The following is a 19556-nucleotide window of genomic DNA, read 5'->3' as shown; positions in this document are numbered from 1 at the left end:
AGCCGTGTTTGTCTGTATCAGCAAAAAATATGAGGAGTACTTGTGGCACCGAAGAGACTAACAAATTTATTTGCGCATATGCTTTCATGGGCTAAAACCCACTTCGTCGGATGCATGCAGTGGATACATACAGAGAACATGAAAAAAATGGGTGTTGCCATACCCACTATAATGAGAGTGATCAGTTAAGGTGAGATATTATCAGCAGGAGAAAAAAAAAACCTTTTATAGTGATAATCAGGATGGCCCATTTCAACAGTTGACAAGAAGGTGTGAATAACAGTAGGGGAAAAATAAGCATGGGGTAGTTTTACTTTGTGTAATGACCCATCCACTCCCAGTCTTTATTCAAGCCTAATTTAATGGTGACCAGTTTGCAAATTAATTCCAATTCAGCAGTTTCCCGCTGGAGTCTGTTTTCGAAGGGTTTTTTTGTTGTAGTATTGCCATTCACATATTTAGTAGTCCTGTTGCTTTAAGGGCAGTTTAACTCTGACTCTAACCATGGGTCCAACATTAGTATCTCCACAATGTACATGTTAAACAGAGCTTAGCTGGACTTTCAAATTCCAGTTAAGTCTGTAAGGTTGTCAGTTATATCTGAATTTCCCACCCCCAACTCCCCACAGTTTTTCTTATTTGTAATCTGAGCAGATATGATTGGGAATCATTGAGGATCTTAAATGTGACCAGAAATACAAGAAGAACTGATTAAGACTTTTTTTCAGAGAACCTCAGAATAATGGGGGATCTTATACACTATATGGACTATGTATAGACGGAGTTAAAGAAAGATTTTCATATTTTCCCCCTGAATTTTGTCCCATTGGGATCTTAAAACCAAGCCTTTGTTAAGGCTTATTTCAGTGCCATTTTTATGTATACATAAAGAGGTTTATTTTAATTTGAAGATGTTTGCAGGGCTAAGGGATTGATACTGAAGAGTGTACATACATTTCAAGCTTTCTGTTTTTCATGCAGTGCTTATTGTATATTAGGGAGTCGCACATTTCATAGCTTGTGCGGGCTGAGCTTGTTGCACATGCAAGATGCTCCCTGCATTCCTCCGTTCCACTATATGAGCTTCCTGTGTGCCAGCTTCCGATCCCCTCCTTTTCAAGGTCTCCCTGCCAGTTCCCACAATCTTTTATCTTCCAGATTCTTTGTGTATCCCTCCCCACCTCCCATAACAAGTTCTCCCATTCTTTCCCTAAAGCAGCTGCATTGTATGTACCTCCTTTTCATTTCTCCCCATGTCCTCTATTCCCCTCCATGGCAAGAACTCTGTCTTCCCCATTCCTTCCTTCTGCCATACCAGCATCTCCCATTGCCCCCCAATGCCAGGAGTGGTATGTGCCCTCTTCCCCTTTTCTTCCATGGCCCCCATTCCATCCTTTTCCCCATACCAGTATCCTCCAATCCCCTCACTGGGGGTTCTATTCCCACCCCCCAAACAATTCCACTGCATACCAGGGTACTCCACTCTCCACCCCATCACAGGGGCTACTTACAATCCTATATCCCCCATATCAGGACCCTCCATTCTTCTCCCCTACCTGGGATTCTGTGTGCTCCCTTTTCTCCCTCCATCTGTTGCAGCATCTCCTATTCTCCCCCCTTTATATCAGGCTTCCCCATTTCCCCCGCACATTCCATGGGCTGTAGGGCCCATATGCTCTTCTTTCCCTTTTCTTCCACCATTATTCTTCCTTCTGTCTCGGAGAGAAGTCTTTCAACATGCCAATATGTTATACTATTGAAAGGATAAGCAGAGATGAACAGTGGAATTGTTTTGTTGAAAGGCATAATGGATACTATCTACCAGTTCTGTGATCCATAGACAATTGCAGTAGTGCTAGAGGCTTTTGCTGCTCTAAAGAGATGTCTGGGGCTCCATTTGTCTCCCATTTTCGGTTTTCTGATTTCACTAAAATCAGTAGAGTTTTGACCATTGATGCCTACATCATTCTCTGAAATTTTGGAATTGATGGGATGCATTGTTCAAAAGTTATCATGTTACAGATAGAGAAATGCCATTGAGTAAAGTGTAAGGGCTTTGGAAGCTCAGCTAATAGCCCTACTGAGAGTTAAACCCGATCACCCTGCAAAACCATGAATAAGCTTTGTGTAGGGTAGTTAGTTCTGTGGGATCTGTATGTGTGCATCCCATATGCAATATGATTTGGTCAGTGGATCAGAGTGATATCAGACTCACTAGTCATACTCTACCCTGTCACCTGATGTGAACTATCCCAAACTTCTCTGAGCTGTTTCAATAGCACACATTGAGCCCCCCACAGAGCAATGGTTTGAGGTACAAGGCAGATACAGGCGAGGTGTCTCAGGGGCCTGTACCATGGATTACAGAACCACATAGGTTCTGTTGCCTATTGGACCCTACACTTGCAGCTAGATGCAGGAGGCAGGAGTTGGTCTTGAATAAGAAAATAAAGATAAAATAAAAATTTTCACATATAGTAACATGACATTTATGGTACAAGGAAAATGTTATAAGGCCAAAAGACTTAGGTATATTCTACAATTTACAGAACCTAGATAAATGGGAAAATATTTATATAGCACATAGTCATGTATTATCACTCATTTTTATTGACAATAGCATTAATCCTTTGGAACAACTGCTCAAAAGTATGAGTATCTCTCAGTTTATCTAAGTCAACTTTCTGGTATAAAAATTACATTTTTATTGTATGAAAATATTTTAAAAGTTTGTTATGTATCAAAATACAGTCCATTAATTCCAGGTTTTGAGATAACAATACAATAGCAATAATTTTGCCTGCATTAATTCATGAATGTTAATTTTTTCTATGAATTTTATGCAAAGTTAATATCAATCAATTATGAGTATTTTGTACCTTTTATTTTTCTTAATGATTTATAATCTCTTGACAGGTGTTTCAACATTCTGAAGCTTATTACAATAAAGTGAGATATAGAATTGCACTGTTTAGATGTTTTGTTATAGCTATTAGAGAAAAATCATTATTTTGATCTGAAAAAGGCAAGAAGGTCTTTCCAACAAGACAAACCCATTATTAGGTCAATACTGACAAAGCTGATGCAAGTTACTCTTACTGTCGTCAGCGTCCAGAAAGTTTCAAATGTGTACACATTAAGTTGTCGCATCTTTTTGTGATATTTGTAGGTATTTTCATAAGAATTTCAAAGAACTGTTAATGGTATTGAATCAGTCTTTATATGTTACATATATTGAATATGTATATACACACACACACACACACACACACAAACATGCCGTTTTCCACATTCCATGTATTCCATTGTTTTAGAGTCTCAACTTTCTCTTGAAAACGTTGTAGCCAGTGTTACAGACAAAGGTTATGAATCAGGCAGGATAACCACAAATTTTTAAAAGTTTATTATATCTGTGTCTGTCCTTTCTTTCGCTTTTCCTTTACTTGCACTATCTTGTCTGTCTGATTCTCACAGGAGACATGGATTACAACTGGGTGGACCATACGTCTTGGCATAGCAGTGAGGCATCCCCAATGTCTTTGGTGAGACATGTGGAGCCTTACCATTCAGTTTACTTTATCATTTCACTTTTCCTTTGTTTTATTTACACCTTTGCATGTTTTCTTTTTTGTATCCCTTTTTTTTTATCCCACACTTATAGGGGACAGTCAAAGGGGAAAAAGAAAAACTAGTGAGCAGGCAGTTTTGTCGGATTCTAACACCTTATCTGAGAGACACAAGAAAATGGTGTGCTTTGGTGGCCACTCTTTGGAAGAGGACTTGGAATGGTCTGAGCCTCAAGTTAAAGACTCTGGGGTAGATACGTGTAGTAGCACAACTCTAAATGAAGAGCATAGCCATAGCGAGAAGGTACTGAGATTGTGGAGCCTGCATTTTAAACTTCTCATTTGGTCTTCGTTTGCTCTGTGTCACTCATTAAAACAGTGCGTTTAATAAAAAGACAGGGAGTTTTTAGAGACAATGTAGCATTTCTTAAGGTGCAGAAAAGAAAAACAAAACCAAAAATTCCTGCTTGCTTTGTCACTTTACTATTTGGTAGCACAAGAAAAAAATATTCAGGCACAAAGGAATGTTTGGTCTCATGGTCGCATGATAGTACTTGGTGATGTTACCTTCAATTATAAAGTTATTAACAATGAGGATTCTGTTGGATTGGCTTATATGATTTCCTGCCTATGTGCTCCTGGGGCTAAAATAAAATTAATAGTTTAAATTCCAGGTAAAAAAGGGAGAAAAATTGGTCCATTTGCACAGAAAAGTTGTTTTTCTTTTTTCCCTTTCACTGTCATGTTTGTTCTTTTGTTTTGTTGTCATGCCATTTTTGTGGAGTATTGTGTAGTATTAGAATCTTTGCCATCTGCTTTGATATTTGTTAGTATTGCCTTTCGTTTGGTGGGGATTGTGATAAATCTTTTTAGAGTTATTAGATGTAACGGGAGAGGAGATGTCCTTTGCCAGTTAATTTTGCATGGAGAGGAGCATGAAACTAGTGTATAGTTGTGAAAAAGTACTATGATTACACCAAATAAATGATAAGTTTATTTAGAGTTTTATTCAGCATGTTATAATAATATAAAGTAATAATATGTATGAGTGTGTCTATGTGTGTGTGTGTACACACACAGAGACACACACACACCGTAGAGGGATGATGGAATATTCAAACGTAGCTGTTCTGAATATGTTTAATATGTATGAACTATTATAAACGATAATGTTATGTCAATAAATACATCAGAATGGGGAGTTACTACTTTATAACTTTACATTTAATTTGTCCTTTTGATAATTTTGGAGCACTGAGAGAATGTAAACGTGTCCGAAAGGCTTTACATATTCATAGAGAGGAAAACTGAGATGGTTAGAATGGTGGAAAAGAGAATAAGTTTGAGTCTCAATATATCAGGTTTCAGTTTTGACTTCTACAGTAGAACTTCAGAGTTATGAACACCAGAGTTAGGAACTGACCGGTCAACCACAGACCTAATTTGGAACTGGAAGTATGCAATCAAACAGAAGCAGAGACACTGAAAAAAAATATCAAATACAGTACAGTACTGTGTTAAACGGGAATTACTAAAAAAAATAAAGGGAAAATTTAAAATTTTTTTGACAAGGCAAGGAAACTGTTTCTGTGCTTGCTTCATTTAAATTAAGATGGTTAAAAGCAGAATTTTCTTCTGCATAGTAAAGTTTCAAAGCTGTATTAAATTAATGTTCAAAGCTGTAAACTATTGAAAGTACAACTATAACGTTTTATTCAGAGTTATGAACATTTCAGAGTTATGAGCAACCTCATTCCCAAGGAGTTTGTAACTCTGAGGTTCTGCTGTACTTCCTATTCAGCATCAGGATTATTGTGTTAGACTTCAACATCCATTTTTGTTTCAACTCAAATGTAATGATCACATATATCATGTATATCTAAATATCTGTACTTTTCTACCGTGTACAAAAGAGACAAGGTGGGTGAAGTAATATCTTCCACTTCTGTTAGTGGAAGGGACAAGCTTCACACAACTCTTCTTCAGGTCTGGAGAATGAAACTAGAGTTTCCAAACTAAATACAAGGTGGGACAGATTGTTAAGTATAAGGGTTCAGACAAGTTGTAGGAGACCACTTAAAATGAAATGGGCAATTAGCATCTCTGCACTTGTAGGACAAGGGAGGGTTAGTAGGCATCAGGATGTGTTGCAAATTGTTGTAATGGGCCATAAAACCAGTGTCTCTGTTAAGTCCATGGTTTTTAGTGTCCAGCAGAGTTATGAATTTAAGTTTCCAGGCTTGCCTTTTGAAGGTTTTATGCAGGTTTCCATGGAGGATGAGGACTGAGAGGTCATATGTAGAATGATTACTTAGTGAAAAGTGTTGACCCACTGGTGGTAGGGGTTTTTTCTCTTTTATTATTTTCCTGTTTGAGTTCATTTGATAGTGTAGTGATTGTCTGGTTTTGTTACCCAGGATTTTCAGAACCCAAAACAGTGGTAACTTTACTGTTTCTCTCCAGAGGATGTCAGGAATAAATCAATGTGGGCACAGATCATCCATCTGATAAATAATTGGCACAATGGAGTACTTTCACCTAATCTTTTATAGCTAACTTCAGAAAAAGCACATAACCTACAGTGACTCCTAGTAGGTCACCTATTTTCCTAATTTCAGCAAAACTACTCATTATCTCTTATCATTTGTAGTCATAACAACAATGTGTCAAGACACTTAAAACCAATGTCGCTATTCACTGACTCTCTTCCATACTTATAATCTGTTAACTTTCTGTCCCATCCTCCCATTGTGATAGCAAAGCTGCAAACATGCAGCTGTGTGGCCTTGCCTCTCAGGGCCTAAGATTTTTCTAGCTATGTGATGTTTGGTTTTCAGCTGGTAGTAGATGAATATACAGAATTGCTTACTGCAGTACTGTCCCATCTGGGGTACATGCAAGAATGACAAATTCTTGGGTAACACTCCCCTCTTTGCAGATTGTATATCTTTAATATGAAGATCTGCACACACATACGCAATGAGTTCAATCGGTTACTAAAGAGGCCCAGCATAGGCTCAAAACTCTTGACCGAGACTGAGCAATAATCTTCTTGCTGGCACTCTCAATTTTCACCCCTGATTCTGCCTCATTATAGACCAGACCCCGTGTAGGTTCCCTCAGGGGATACCCAGGGTTTGCAAAAGCATGGGCTTTGAATTTATCTTCCTTTGAATCCAGCATGTCAGCACCAGGAACAAAACAACCAACACCATTTGAAACACCAAAATCACCACAATTGGTAAAGCCAGATTAAAAATCCCTGTTGCCATGGGGGACCAACAATGTCTCCCACCATTTGTGTTCTGAGTTTTTGCTAACCCTGTTTACATGTTTAATTTCATGGGTAGAATGATGGACCGTGACCATAACCAAGACCATACATGCCTCTTGTTTAGCAGCATGTAAATAATTCCTCAAAAGGGAATGTTGAAGCAATATCTGTAAAAGCAGTTCATTCCAATGGGTGCAGTTATTACATCTGAGTACAATGTGTATTTCATTTTTAATTGGCTGTATTTCAACTCAGGCACTTGAAATTTAAAATCATATCCTTCAATAACTAGAACATGGCAAAATCATCTATTTTCATGGGGACCATGAGATACATGATGCACATATTTAATTATAAGAACTGGGCACTAACTTCTAAGACATATACAATTATCACCCATATACATAATCACAGATTCATTTACAAATGGATTAACAGCATAATGACATTTTCCCTCTATTACTTCTAAACATATATTCTGTGGCTGCTAGGTATTTGTGGTGAATTCATATGCAATGCCAGGTTCTTCTAAGCAGACTCCCAATTGTACTTTCTTCAACCCTTGGGCCTCTTCTGTACCCATACCCTATGATCCAAGGGCTCTATCACTATCTCATTAGCATTAAGACTCACTTTATCTCTGCTTCTGACACTAGTAAAACAATAATCGCTCAACATCTTTTATCATATGCAAAATTTACCATTTTCCAATAGGATTGTAAATCCCTCTCAATCTGGATGGAATTTTTCCTAATAATGCTCCTAACTTCCAATGGGAGTATCCCTCACATATCATCTCAAATCATGTCCTTTACCACATCACTAATTCACATCTCCATTTGCATGCATGCCAGGGCTAAGGAAACATTACTCTGGAGGGTACCAACAGCCTGCAAGAGACGGAGATGATCTTTTTCTTGGGATTGCTCCCATTCCTCTAATAACTGCGCCACCCTATTTTGTATGGAGCATAGCTGATCTAAGGATACCCTCAGAGATGTTACTAAATACTTTAGGTGTTGCCCCACTGAATTCATTTTATTCACAATCACTTCCTCCTTTATACTATTAAAAACCCCTACCCCTGTGCCAAATGCTTCCAGTATGTCCCTTTTTACTCATTTCTTGCATGGTCTGGGGACATCATGAAGATTAATCCAATTTTTCCAGCCCTCATATAATGGCTGGACAAACTTTCCAAAATGGGGTTCTATCGTTGAGATATTTGCTAAAATGAGGTTCACAATAACCTTATTCAGGGTGTGGGTTGGATTAATCACCAGTTGTTTCTTTACATTGCTTTGAACCACATATGCTCTGATCAAATTAATTACAGGTAGTTCCAGAATTCACACTTCTATACCTTTTACTCCATGGGGTCCCTGAAGGAGCCATTTTCCTGTCATATTGGGCTTCAAATTAATAACCATTTTATCACGGCACCATTTAGCTTCAATATCCAAACATCCTTTCTTCTTCAAGTGATTGCTCATGTCAATTCCAAATAGGTGTGAGTGTACCACATGCACAGCAGCTGGAAAGATGTTCCCTTAGCAGCACCCTTTGGGTCGATCCAGGTACCCCCTGGAATCATGCCTTCATGGCATGGGGCCCTGTGATGGTTAGCTGGAATGCTTGTTATCTCTAGCTTCAGCAAGCCTTCTCTGTCTCTTAGCAGATTTTTCCTGTAAATAGTTAGTTTGATATAGTTAGTCTTAGTAGTTGTTAGTTAGTTAGCTCTCTCTAGAAGTTTGTCTGGGGGTACTCCCCATCCTCCCGTTCTCCCCCGTTACCGGGGCATGCCTTGGTCCCCGGGGTTTAAACCCTGTGCAGCCTGTGGCATGTCTGTGCCCAGAAGTGACCACACTTCCTCCTTGAAGTGTTTGGGGGAAGCCCACCAGGATTTTGCCCTAGGACTCAGAAGGAGCTTGGCCAGCACCTCAAAATCCTTCTGATGGAAGCTGCCCTCCATCTCCACTTGGACCCAGGGTCAGCTGAGCCGATGCCGAGCACCTCGACATCACTGTGCAGTGCTCCAGCATCATTGCAGCATGAGTCGGCACCGAGGAAGGAGTCGGCACCAGCAAAATTTCCCACATAGGGCCCCTGTGCAGGGCAGTGGGTGGCACTGTTCACAATCCCTGGTTCCCCACAAGAAGAGGAGACCCAAAAGGGGTCGCTTACCCACGCCCAGACTGGCGCAGGAGGAGACCACTGTTGTGAGACCCATGTTGGGCCACGTAAGCTTGGCATGGCTGTCTAGGGTTCCGTCAACTCCTGCCCCACCATGGGACCAGTTGAGTCTGGGCCCCCAGCACTCCCCGTTCCAGGAAGGTTGCGACCACCTGCAGTTGCCTTCCATGCCAGAGATGTTCAAGGCTGCCAGGGACCTCATAGCCTTCATGGTGCCGTCTTTCCCTCCTAGGTGCAACAGGACACTGAGCTCCATCTCACAGGTGCCTGTGAAACCCTCGATGCCATCAAGGGGCAAGCTGGAAAGGGTATCATGCTGATCACCATTCCCTTGGCACCGGTTACCAGTACCTTCCACCAGCGGATAGATAGGAGAGCCACACCAGTCCCCAAGTTCCCGGCACCGCTCCCCGGCACCAGTGGGCACTGCCCCTCTGTGGTCATCCTCCAGTGAGTCCTCCCAGTCAGAGTCGGAATCCTATAGTTGAGGTGAAGCGGGTGGTCCAGGTCCAGCAGACACAGGCAACAGTTCTATCTGGCACTGTGGCCTGAACAATGACAGGCTCCAGCCCAGTGGCCTTTCTGGATCCCTGGGCGTTCCATCAGCGTCAGGGCCAAAACCAAGAGTCCCATTTGCGGAGGTCGGCGTCAGTGGTCTTGGCATCAAATGTGCATCTGGCACCTCACCCGGGTCAGGACAAATCGCACCACACTGCACTGGCACCGACTGCACCGGCCGCACCGGCACTGGTCACACCAGAAGACCAGGCACTGGTGCCAGGGGCAGAGAGCAGGACCCACTCCCTGCTAGGGCTGTGTCCTCATCCTTGCCTGATGAGGCAGTGGCAGGAACTTCGACGGCCCTGCCCTGGGGGACAGCAAGGTGCTCCAGCAGCTGCTGAGAAGAGTGGTGCAGAACCTCGGGATCCAGGTTGAGGAGGTCGCTGAAACATTGGATCTGATAGTGGACATACTTGCCCCCGCTGGGCCCTCCCGTATTGCCCTGCAACTTATAAATACTATTCAGGACACCACTACGACACTGTGGCAGACCCCCGCCTCCTTACCACTGACGGCAAAGAGGACTGATTTAAAGTACTTCATTCCCTCTAAGGGGTTTGTGAATTTTTATACTTATCCGCCGTTGGACTCCCTAGCGGTAGTGGCGGAAAATGAGCAGGAGTGCAAAGGGTACCAGGGCCATCCCCTAAAAAACGGGAGACTAAGAAGCTGAACCTCTTTGGGAGGAAAATTTATTCCACCGAGGGGCTCCAGCTCCAAATTTTAACCACAAGGCTGTCCTCAGCAAGTACAACTACAACTCATGCGGAGGTATGGCGAAGTTCATAGAGCTTCTACCAGAGGACTCCAGGACAGAGTTCTCCTCCTTGGTGGAGGAGGGTAATCTAATTGCCAGTGCTTCACTCCAGGCAGCCCTCGATGTGGCTGATTTGGCCACCTGCACTATGGTCTCTGGGGTAGCAATGCGGAGCAGCTCCTGGCTGCAAGTATCAGGGCTCCCATATGAGGTCTAGCAGACCATACAGGACCTTCCCTTTGAAGGCTCAGCCCTCTTTTCAGAGAAAACTGTCTCATGGCTTCATAGACTCAAGGCTTCAAGGGCCACCCTCAAGTCCATTGGCCTGCATACTCCAGCTACGCAATGGAGGCACTTTAAGCCTCAACCCCAGTTTCTACCACCCACAGAACAGGAAGGATTTTTCTAAGAGGTGTAACAGGAACAATAGAAAGGGGCCTCCCCTCTCATCAACCCAGGTCTCTGGGCAGGTGAAACAGTCCTCAGGCCAGAAACAGAACTTTTAGAGGTGTGCCCAGGGGTGACACACCAGTCCAGACTCTGGATCCATCCCCGTGCTGACTGTCCCTTTTCTACCCTGCATGGCCCCGAATTACATCAGATTGCTCGGCACTCCACATGGTAGAAAGGGGATACTCCCTCCAGTTCTCCTCCCGCCCCCTCTCCCTGACCCTTTTCACAAGCAACTCCTCATGCAGGAGGTGCACATGCTCCTAATGGTGGGGGCAGTGGAAGAGGTTCTTCAAGAGCTGAAGGGCAAGGGGTTCTATTCCCAATGGTTCCTAATACCAAAAGCCAAAGGCAGCCTCAGGCCCATCCTAGACTTGTGAGACCTCAAAAAGTTCATAAAGAAACTGAAGTTCTGCATGGTCTCTTTGGCCTCCATTATCCCTTCCTTTGGATCTGGGGGACTGGTATGCCACCCACAACTTGAAGGAGACTTACTTTCATATTTCAATAATGCCATCCCACAGAAGGTACCTCAGGTTCATGGTGAACCACAATCATTATCACTTGACAGTCCTTCCATTCGGCCTATCAGTGACTCCTCGAGTGTTTAACAAGTGCATGGCAGTCATGGCTGCATTCTTGCACAAGCATCAGTTGCAGCTGTTTCTGTACCTCATCGATTGACTAATCAAGGGCTGCTCCAGGGCGCAAGTGGAGGTGCAAGTGAGCTTCATAAGGGCTACTTTCGATGACCTGGGCCTTCTACTGAACATACAGAAGTCAACCCTATCCCCCGTTCAGCGGATAGAGTTCATAGGGGCAGTATTGGATTCTACATAGGCAAGAGGGTACCTCCTGGAGTCACATTTCCAGTTCCTGTGCAACATCATACAGAGTCTTAGGCAGTTCCCTACCACCACAGCAAGGAATTGCCTAAAGCTTCTGGCCCACATGGCTGCTTGTTACCTATGTAGTACAGCATGCCAGACTGAGACTCTGACCTCTTCAGGCATGGTTGGCTTCAGGGTATTGGCCTATTTGGGACTGTCTAGACAAAATTGTCACTCTAGCTTGACCGGTTCTCACATCCTTCCTATGGTGGCTCGACCCTCAAGCGGTGTTTGCAGGTGTCCTCTTCACCTTTTGCTGGTGATGGACATGTTAGCGATGGGTTGGAGAGTGCACCTGGGAGACCTCAGGACTCAGGGCCTCTGGTCCCAAGCGGAGCTCTCACTTCACATCAATGTCAGAGAGCTGAGAGCAGTCGGTCTAGTGTGCCAGACATTCCAAGCACACATTTCCCTTCCAAATGAATCGGCCATGATGGACAATACAACAGCGATGTTTTATACAGACAGGGATGTGCACACTCCTCTCCCCTGTGCCAGGAAGCCCTCAGACTGTGGGACTTTTGCATAGCTCACTCAATATACCTGGAGGCGTTGTACCTTCCCAGAGTCCAGAACAAGTTGGTGGACTATCTCAACAGGTCGTTTCACAGCCACAAGTGGTCCATCTGCCCAGATATCGCAAATACCATCGTCCAGCATTGGGGATTTCCCCAGATAGATTTGTTCACCACGCGGCACAACAGGAAGTTCTGCTTCTTTCCAAATCACAGCCAGGGCTCCACCATGGACGTGCTCCTTCTTCCCTGGAAGGGACACCTCTTGTATGCATTTCCACCCATACCCCTCATTCACAAGGTCCTGCTCAAGGTTCGAAGGGACAAGGCCTCGGTGATAACGATAGCTCCGCAAGCACTGGTACATGTCTCTCCTGGATATGTCCGTGGAAAACCCAATCACCTTACCGCTGCTCCTGGATCTGATAACCCAGGATCACCGCCGCCTCCAGCCCCCAAATCTCGTAACCTCACGGTGTGGAAGCTCCATGGCTGAACCTGATAGAGCTCGCCTGTTCGGATCCAGTCAGGAAAGTCCTCCTTGGCAGTAAAAAACCCTCCACTAGGGCTACCTATCTGGCAAAATGGAAAAGATTCACAATTTGGTCTTCGCAATATCTCCCGTCTCCAAGACTTTCATCCATACCTATGATATTGGACTGCCTCCTCCACCTAGAGCTGCAAGAGCTTTCTATATCTTCAGTAAAGGTACACTTGGCTGCCATTTCCACCTGCCATCCAGGCGTGGAGGGCTGGTCAGTCTTTGCCAACCTGATAGTAGGCCATTTTCTTAAAGGTCTTGACAGACTATACCCTTACATATGACAGCCAATCCCCGCTTGGGAGCTTAACCTGGTCCTTTCCAAGCTAATGGGGCCACCTTTTGAACCACTTGCAACATGTTCTCTGCAGTACCTCTCATATAAGGTGGCATTCCTGGTAGCCAGGAAGGTGTCTGAGCTCAAGGTTCGAACATCTGAGCCTCCTTACACTGTGTTCTATAAGGACAAGGTTCAGCTTAGATCGCATCCAGCCTTTCTTCCTAAAGTTGTCTCCCAGTTTCATGTTAACCAGGATATCTTTCTTCCAGTTTTCTTCTCCAAGCCACATGCAAGCAGCAGGGAGCAAAAACTTAATTCATTGGATGTTGGCCGGGCGTTAGTTTTCTATATTGAGCGGACGAAACCATTTTGGAAGTCTATTCAGCTGTTTGTCACAGAAGCAGACAGAATGAAAGGTCTTACAGTCTCCTCACAAAGGATTTCGTTATGGATCACGTCTGTATCCGGGCATGCTACAATCTGGCGCAGATACCTGCCTCTCTGCTTACAGCGCACTCTACAAGAGCACAGGCATGGTCTGCAGAGTTCCTGGCCCAGGTTTCAACCCAGAAAATCTACAGAGCTGCGATGTGGTCCTCAATCCACACTTTTACCCCGCATTTTGCCATCACTCAGCAGGGTAGAAATGACACAGCCTTTGCCAGACCGGTGCTACCATCAACAAACCTTTGAGCTCTGACCCCACCTCCAAAATGTCAGTGTGGTAATCACCTAATTGGAATTGACATTGACAATCACTCGAAGAACAAAAAACGGTTACCTACCTTTCGTAACTGTTGTTTTTCGAGATGTGTTGCTCATGTCCATTCCAATACCCACCCACCTACCCCTCTGTCAGAGCAAACTGGCAAGAAGGAACTGAGGTGGCAGTGGGTAAACAGTGCCCTATATTCCGTGCCATGAAGGTGCACCTCCAGGTGGCGCCTGGATTGATTCAATGGCTACTAATAAGGGAAAATCTTTCTGGCTGCCGTGCACGTGGCATGTGCACATCTAATTGGAAAGGACATGAGCAACATCTCAAAGAACAACAGTTACAAGAGATAAGTAACTGTTTTTTGTCTCTGTTATAAATTTCCTGAGGACCTGGGACCTCCAAAGTACGGGGTAAAATAACCTCCCATTCCTGTTTTGTTATCACTATCTGTAGTTTTGCCTCCCCAGATCTTCTTGTCCAGTGTTTGGGAATAAAAGGGAGTGTTTCAGCCTAAAATGAATTGTCTTTTCTCCTGGAGCTGCCTGCTTAGGGATGCCAGTCCACAAGTGAATGCACTGGCTTTCACAGGGGAGGAAAGAATTTGAATTTGTTTGTTACCCATCTGTACTCCCAGATTCCTGTGTTATTGTTGTGTCTTCCCTCAACTCACATGAAATTCACTCTTGAAAAGTCTGGAGGAGGGAGGTAGATGTGAGCATCCATTTTGTCCCAGTGGTGGTGAAACATGTCTAAAAGACGTCGGCAGCATTGTTCCCTGCTTCCTGGGTCCTCAAATTGACATTCATTTCGTTTGCATTGTTCACTTTACACTCCATGGTCATCCATGGGTAGTCTCCCCCTGCCTTGAACATAACAAATTCCAGATTCACACCACCAAAGGAGCAGGTCTGCAATCCAAAACCAGCAAAAGCAGTTAATAATCTAAAACACAAAGCAAAACAAACTTTCCCCCTTCCTATATAGGGGACATATCACTAAACATTTAAGCTGAACTTACTAACTTTTACTGAGACCCATCTGGGCCTGAGTCCCTTTTTCCCCAGGAGGGGGCTCTTAAACTTTTAACTAGGCTTTTAGCACAACTTGGGGCTCAGCAAATTCATCAACCCTAATTTGCTTAGGGCTTGTTGGGGCTAGACACATATATTTTATTAATCTTCACAGTGAGCACATATTTCACTGGAGAGTAGACAGTTTTCAGTAACACAGGAGACAGTCCCACCAGATATTCCCGCTGCAAAGCCCATACTAGTGCCAAAATTTCCTTTTCACAGGGGGTGAATCCCCTCTTGACTTCACTTAATATTTTGGAGGCATAAGATAAAGGGCCAAGCCCTGCTCCATGACTCTGACTCAGCACAACTCTCACCCCCCTTTCTTAATTGCCAGCTGCAGCACAAACTGCTGTTTCATCCTGTTCCCTCCTTTAACAAGTCATGCAGCAGGGCTGCTTTCTCTGAGAATCCCTCAATAAAATCTTGGAAGAAATTAACCATTTCCAAAAAAGGATCTAAGAGCTCTTATGTCTGTAAGAGCTGGAAGTTTAGGAATCTGCTCAACTCTCTGTTGACCAGGGGAATGCCCCTCCTGCTCCAAATTCACTCTAAAGTAATTTACTTGTTGGGAGTACAAGTGGGCTTTCTTTGGGCTTACTTTAAATACAATTTCCTATATCTTTTGTAACACCCTATCCAATACTTCCAAATTTTCTTCGCTAGTCTGAGTGCAAACCAGGATATTATTCACATAAGAAATCACACTGTCTCTTTCAGGCATCTCATCTGACATCTTAACTGCACAGGCATGACAAATAAGAGGGGCATTGTTCCAGGCCATGGGGACCCTGGCAAAACACAATTGCTTCCTTTGAAAGGTAAAAGCAAATTTATAATAGCTGTCCCAATGTAAAGAGATAGCCAAAAGGAAAAAGAAAAAAAAAAAGGACAAATCCAAAACTGAAAGCCACTGGGCCCCTCCTATAATGGAGGCCAGTACTTCCTGATACTTAGCCACTATGGGGGCCATCAGCTGGGTCACCTGATTAAGATGGCAAAAATCCACTACCAGCCTCCAAGTCCTGCCATCACTTTTAAGGACCGGCTAGAGGTCAGCATTATTGGGGCTTGATTATTTCATTAAACCCCGTGTCTTAAAAGCCCATCAGTTATTTCTTTCAGCCTGGCTTCTGCCTCCTTTGGATACCTATCCTGCTCTGGACTTGGGGAATCGGGGCCTGTAATTAGGATTTCTGCCTCAATTTTATCACATTCTATTTTATTCTTGGCCCAGGCCTCCCAATATTTTTCTGCAATTGCCAGAACTTCTCGGGGGCTACGTTGGCCGCTCCAGTTCTTCAGAAGCCTTAAGGGCTGCTAGCCAGTAGCTTGCTGAAATCTCCACTAGTTCCCAGGATGGGCCAGGAGGCATTTCCCATAGGACCCTGTTAGCAAAATCAACTAACACTCTTAATTCTCTCAAGACATCAATCCCAGGATCCCTTCTCCTCCCAAATCCATTAAGCCAAATTGCCCTTTTATTTCTCCTCCTCCCCACCCAATACAGGATGTCCCTGCAAAAGGGAACAACACTCTGTACCTCATTAATACCCGGTAAGGTTTTAACTCCAGTTGGAGATTCAAACAGGGTTTCATTCTGGGTACCCATCAAGGAATACGTGGCACCTGTAACAATTCTGAATGCCTCCTCTGAATGCCCCTCAACATAAACTGTGAACCTCCCCCACCCATCAGTGTCCAAATAGGGAGATCTAGAGGGTGCCCAGCCTTCCTAAGGGCAGCAGCGGGAGGCACACTTGGGGTCTTCCCTTCGTGCTCAGCCAGTGTTAACAAAAGTTCCAGAGTGGACAATTCATCTATGTCTTCCTTTGGCTTGTACCTTAGGAGCTGTCTCCAAATTTCCACCTGCCAGAGATGAGGAGCTCTACCCCAACTTTTGTAGGGCTTTTCTCTTTCCTCTCTCCCCTTTAGCCCTTGCCTTCCTTTAGAGTATTATCTGAGAGGGTTATTGCTTTAAACGGGGTTGCTTCATGTGCAACCACAAGTCCTCTTGTGGCCATAAAACAAATGGTTTTGGGCCTGATCCTTCTTTTGTTAATTTACAGTTTTTCTCAAAATTGTTTTCAATAATTAGAATAATTAGCAAAGCAAACATTTCTGTTGCTTGGCAACCATATCTTCAGGGACAGTAAAATACTTTCAGTAAAGTAAAAAGTAAAGTTGTGGGTTTAACCCTTAACTTTCAAAACAAATACAAAAGAAAAAAACACCATGGTTGGAGAGTGTGGGGGAAGCAAGAGTCAGTGTGGGGAAGAGAGAAGAAGCAGCAAAAGAGGGGAAGAGTGTGTGTGGAAGAACGACTTAGGAAGAAAGGAAAACTTAAGACAAGAAAAACTACAGACAGAAACAACTAATCTAAAAGTGGGGCTCTATGGGCCAAAGCATCTGGGAACCCGTACCTCTGGCCACTATCCTAGGTCTGAGAGGAGAGTGGCAGTTGCTGTCACATCCGCCAGAGTGAGATCGAGAGTGCCAGCTATCCTTGCCAGCCATGCCAATGCTGTTCTCTGGTTTAATGGGCCAGCCAATCTCTCTGTGGCTTTAACCTGGCCAGGGGAGAGGGACCGAATCTCTACCCATTCTTCTCCTTCTTGGTTACCCCTTGGAGACCAATCTTCCTCACCATGGGAGCTATAGGTGTTGGCATCTTCAGGTCTTCAAGTGACCATACAAGGACTGAGAAGGGCCCAAGGGAAAAGGACCATCCCTCTCAATATATAATAAGAAGGATACAAATCAGGGTCCTCCTCTGACCCATCCCTCCTTCCTAAACTACTATTCCCTCAAAGCGTAGCCATTATTACCTTCTGATCTCGCAACATGGCTCTAAGAGTACAACTTTGTCTCTTACATTACCCGTAATCTGCCGAGGTCTTATCCTGAGAATCCTTCAGTAACGCTCTAACAATTCCTTTACTCTCCATTGTCTGCTGTTTCAATCCACAGACTTCCTGTTCCATGTTCTCACTTACTCTCTCACTGTCACTATTACACAATTGCTTTTGCGTTGCCACTATCTCAGTCCAGAGGGTGACTGAGTTAGCCTTCAAGCTGTATATCTCTTTCTCTTTCTCAATTTTATCTTTCTCTAATTCCTCCACTCTTGCCTTTAACTGATTTTTCTCTTTATCTACTACCATTGCTACCATCTGCTTACAGAGCAGCAGGAACGTTCTGGGACTGGTAAAGCTTCCAGAGACCATTACCATGCTCCTGTACAAAATCAGTCAAGATGCTTCCCAAAATCATTTCCAACTGTTCTTTCTTTCTAGATGTTCCCTTTCCTTTTGACATAATCCCTCGACCAGGCCACCAGCCTGGGGCCCTGAGTCCCAATAACGAAAAATTGACTCATGGCCCACACATGGGGAAATTCCAGGTTCATACCCTGTCCTACATCCTCCATTCTTGCAGTGCATGGCAAACCGTTTGTACCAATCGTTACCTTCCTCTCCAGCACTCCTGGCAACTGGCTTGCCAAATTTGTAACCCAGGTTTTCAGAACCCAAAGTAGTGGTAATTTGACTGTTTCTCTCCAGGCAGCATTAGAAATAAATCAGTGGGGGCACAGCTCACCTGTCTGATAAATAATTGGCACAAGCACAGTATTTTCACCTGATTTTTTATAACTAACCTCAAACAAGGCACATAACCTATAGTGACTCCTTGTGGTCAATCGTAGTAACACCTAGTGAGTCACCAATTTTTCTAATTTCAGCAAAACTACTCATTATCTCTTATCATCAAAACATTTCTCATCATAACAACGTGTTGGGGCACTTAAAATCATGGTCGCTATTCACTCACTGTCTTCCATACTTATAATCTGTTAACTTACTGTCCCATCCTCCCATTCTGAAAACAAAGCTGCAGACATGTAGCTGCGTGGCCTTGCTGTTCAGGGCCTAAGATTTTCCTAGCTATGTGATGTTTGGTTTTCAGCTGGCAGTGGCTGCATATACAAAATTGATGACTGCAATACTGTCCCTTCTGGACTACATGCAGTAATGTCAAGTTCTGTTGTACCATTTCACTTACATAGTTGTTGGTGGGGCATCTGATGCACAGAATGAGGTACACCACATATTATGATAGGCATGTGTAGGACCCCAAAGGTATGTTGTGGGGGAGGTGTTGATCATTGTAGGGGTGGAGATACGTCTTCGGGTTTTTTATCTTCTGTTTTGGAATTGTCTGGTGCTGTTTTGAGTTGGTGTGTCCTGGTCCGTGGGGAGCTTGCTTCTTCTGATGAGGTTGGTGAGGTTAGGATGTTGTTTGAAGGATAGAAGAAGGGATTTGGGAAAGATTTCTTTCAGGATGGGTTCTCATCAAGTCTGACACTGATTGTATCACCCATTACAACAACTTTGTGACACACCCTGCTGCATACAACTTCCCATTGTCTGTGACTGCAGAGATGTTAATTGCCCAAGTCATTTAAGTATTTTCCAATAACATCTGTGAACCCTTATGCTTAACAATCTGTCCCACCTTCTATTTAACTTAAACATTCTAGTTTCCTTCTCCAGCCTGGAAGGAGAGCTGTGTGAAGCTCAAAATCTTGTCCATTCCACCAACAGAAGTTAGTCCAGTAAAAGATATTACATCACTCTCCTTGCATCTTTCATGTCCTCGGGCTAATACAGCTAAAACTACATTGTAAACAAACATGTTCTGTATAAAGATAGTTATGGATATTCTACAAATTGGGTGT

General features: G+C 43.7%; 1 protein-coding gene across 49 annotated transcripts in view; it reads left to right on the top strand.

The window, feature by feature from the left end:
• The window catches only part of RIMS2 (regulating synaptic membrane exocytosis 2), a 748363-nt gene that overhangs the window by 408211 nt on the left and 320596 nt on the right, over nucleotides 1-19556 (top strand). For 32 of the 49 annotated variants that reach the window (XM_078851433.1, XM_078851460.1, XM_078851434.1 and 29 more), the window contains one exon: nucleotides 3662-3870. In XM_078851433.1, the coding sequence (XP_078707559.1) occupies nucleotides 3662-3870 (209 nt within the window). Of the gene's footprint in view, nucleotides 1-3474; nucleotides 3543-3661; nucleotides 3871-19556 lie in introns of all 49 variants that reach the window. The other 17 variants (XM_078851450.1, XM_078851459.1, XM_078851458.1 and 14 more) reach the window with 1 other exon arrangement.

Source organism: Lepidochelys kempii, chromosome 2, assembly GCF_965140285.1.
Source record: "Lepidochelys kempii isolate rLepKem1 chromosome 2, rLepKem1.hap1, whole genome shotgun sequence".
In the NCBI taxonomy this organism is placed as follows: Eukaryota; Metazoa; Chordata; order Testudines; family Cheloniidae; genus Lepidochelys; species Lepidochelys kempii.
The sequence above is the reverse complement of the archived record's forward strand: the minus strand, read 5'-3'. Positions and strand labels throughout refer to the sequence as shown.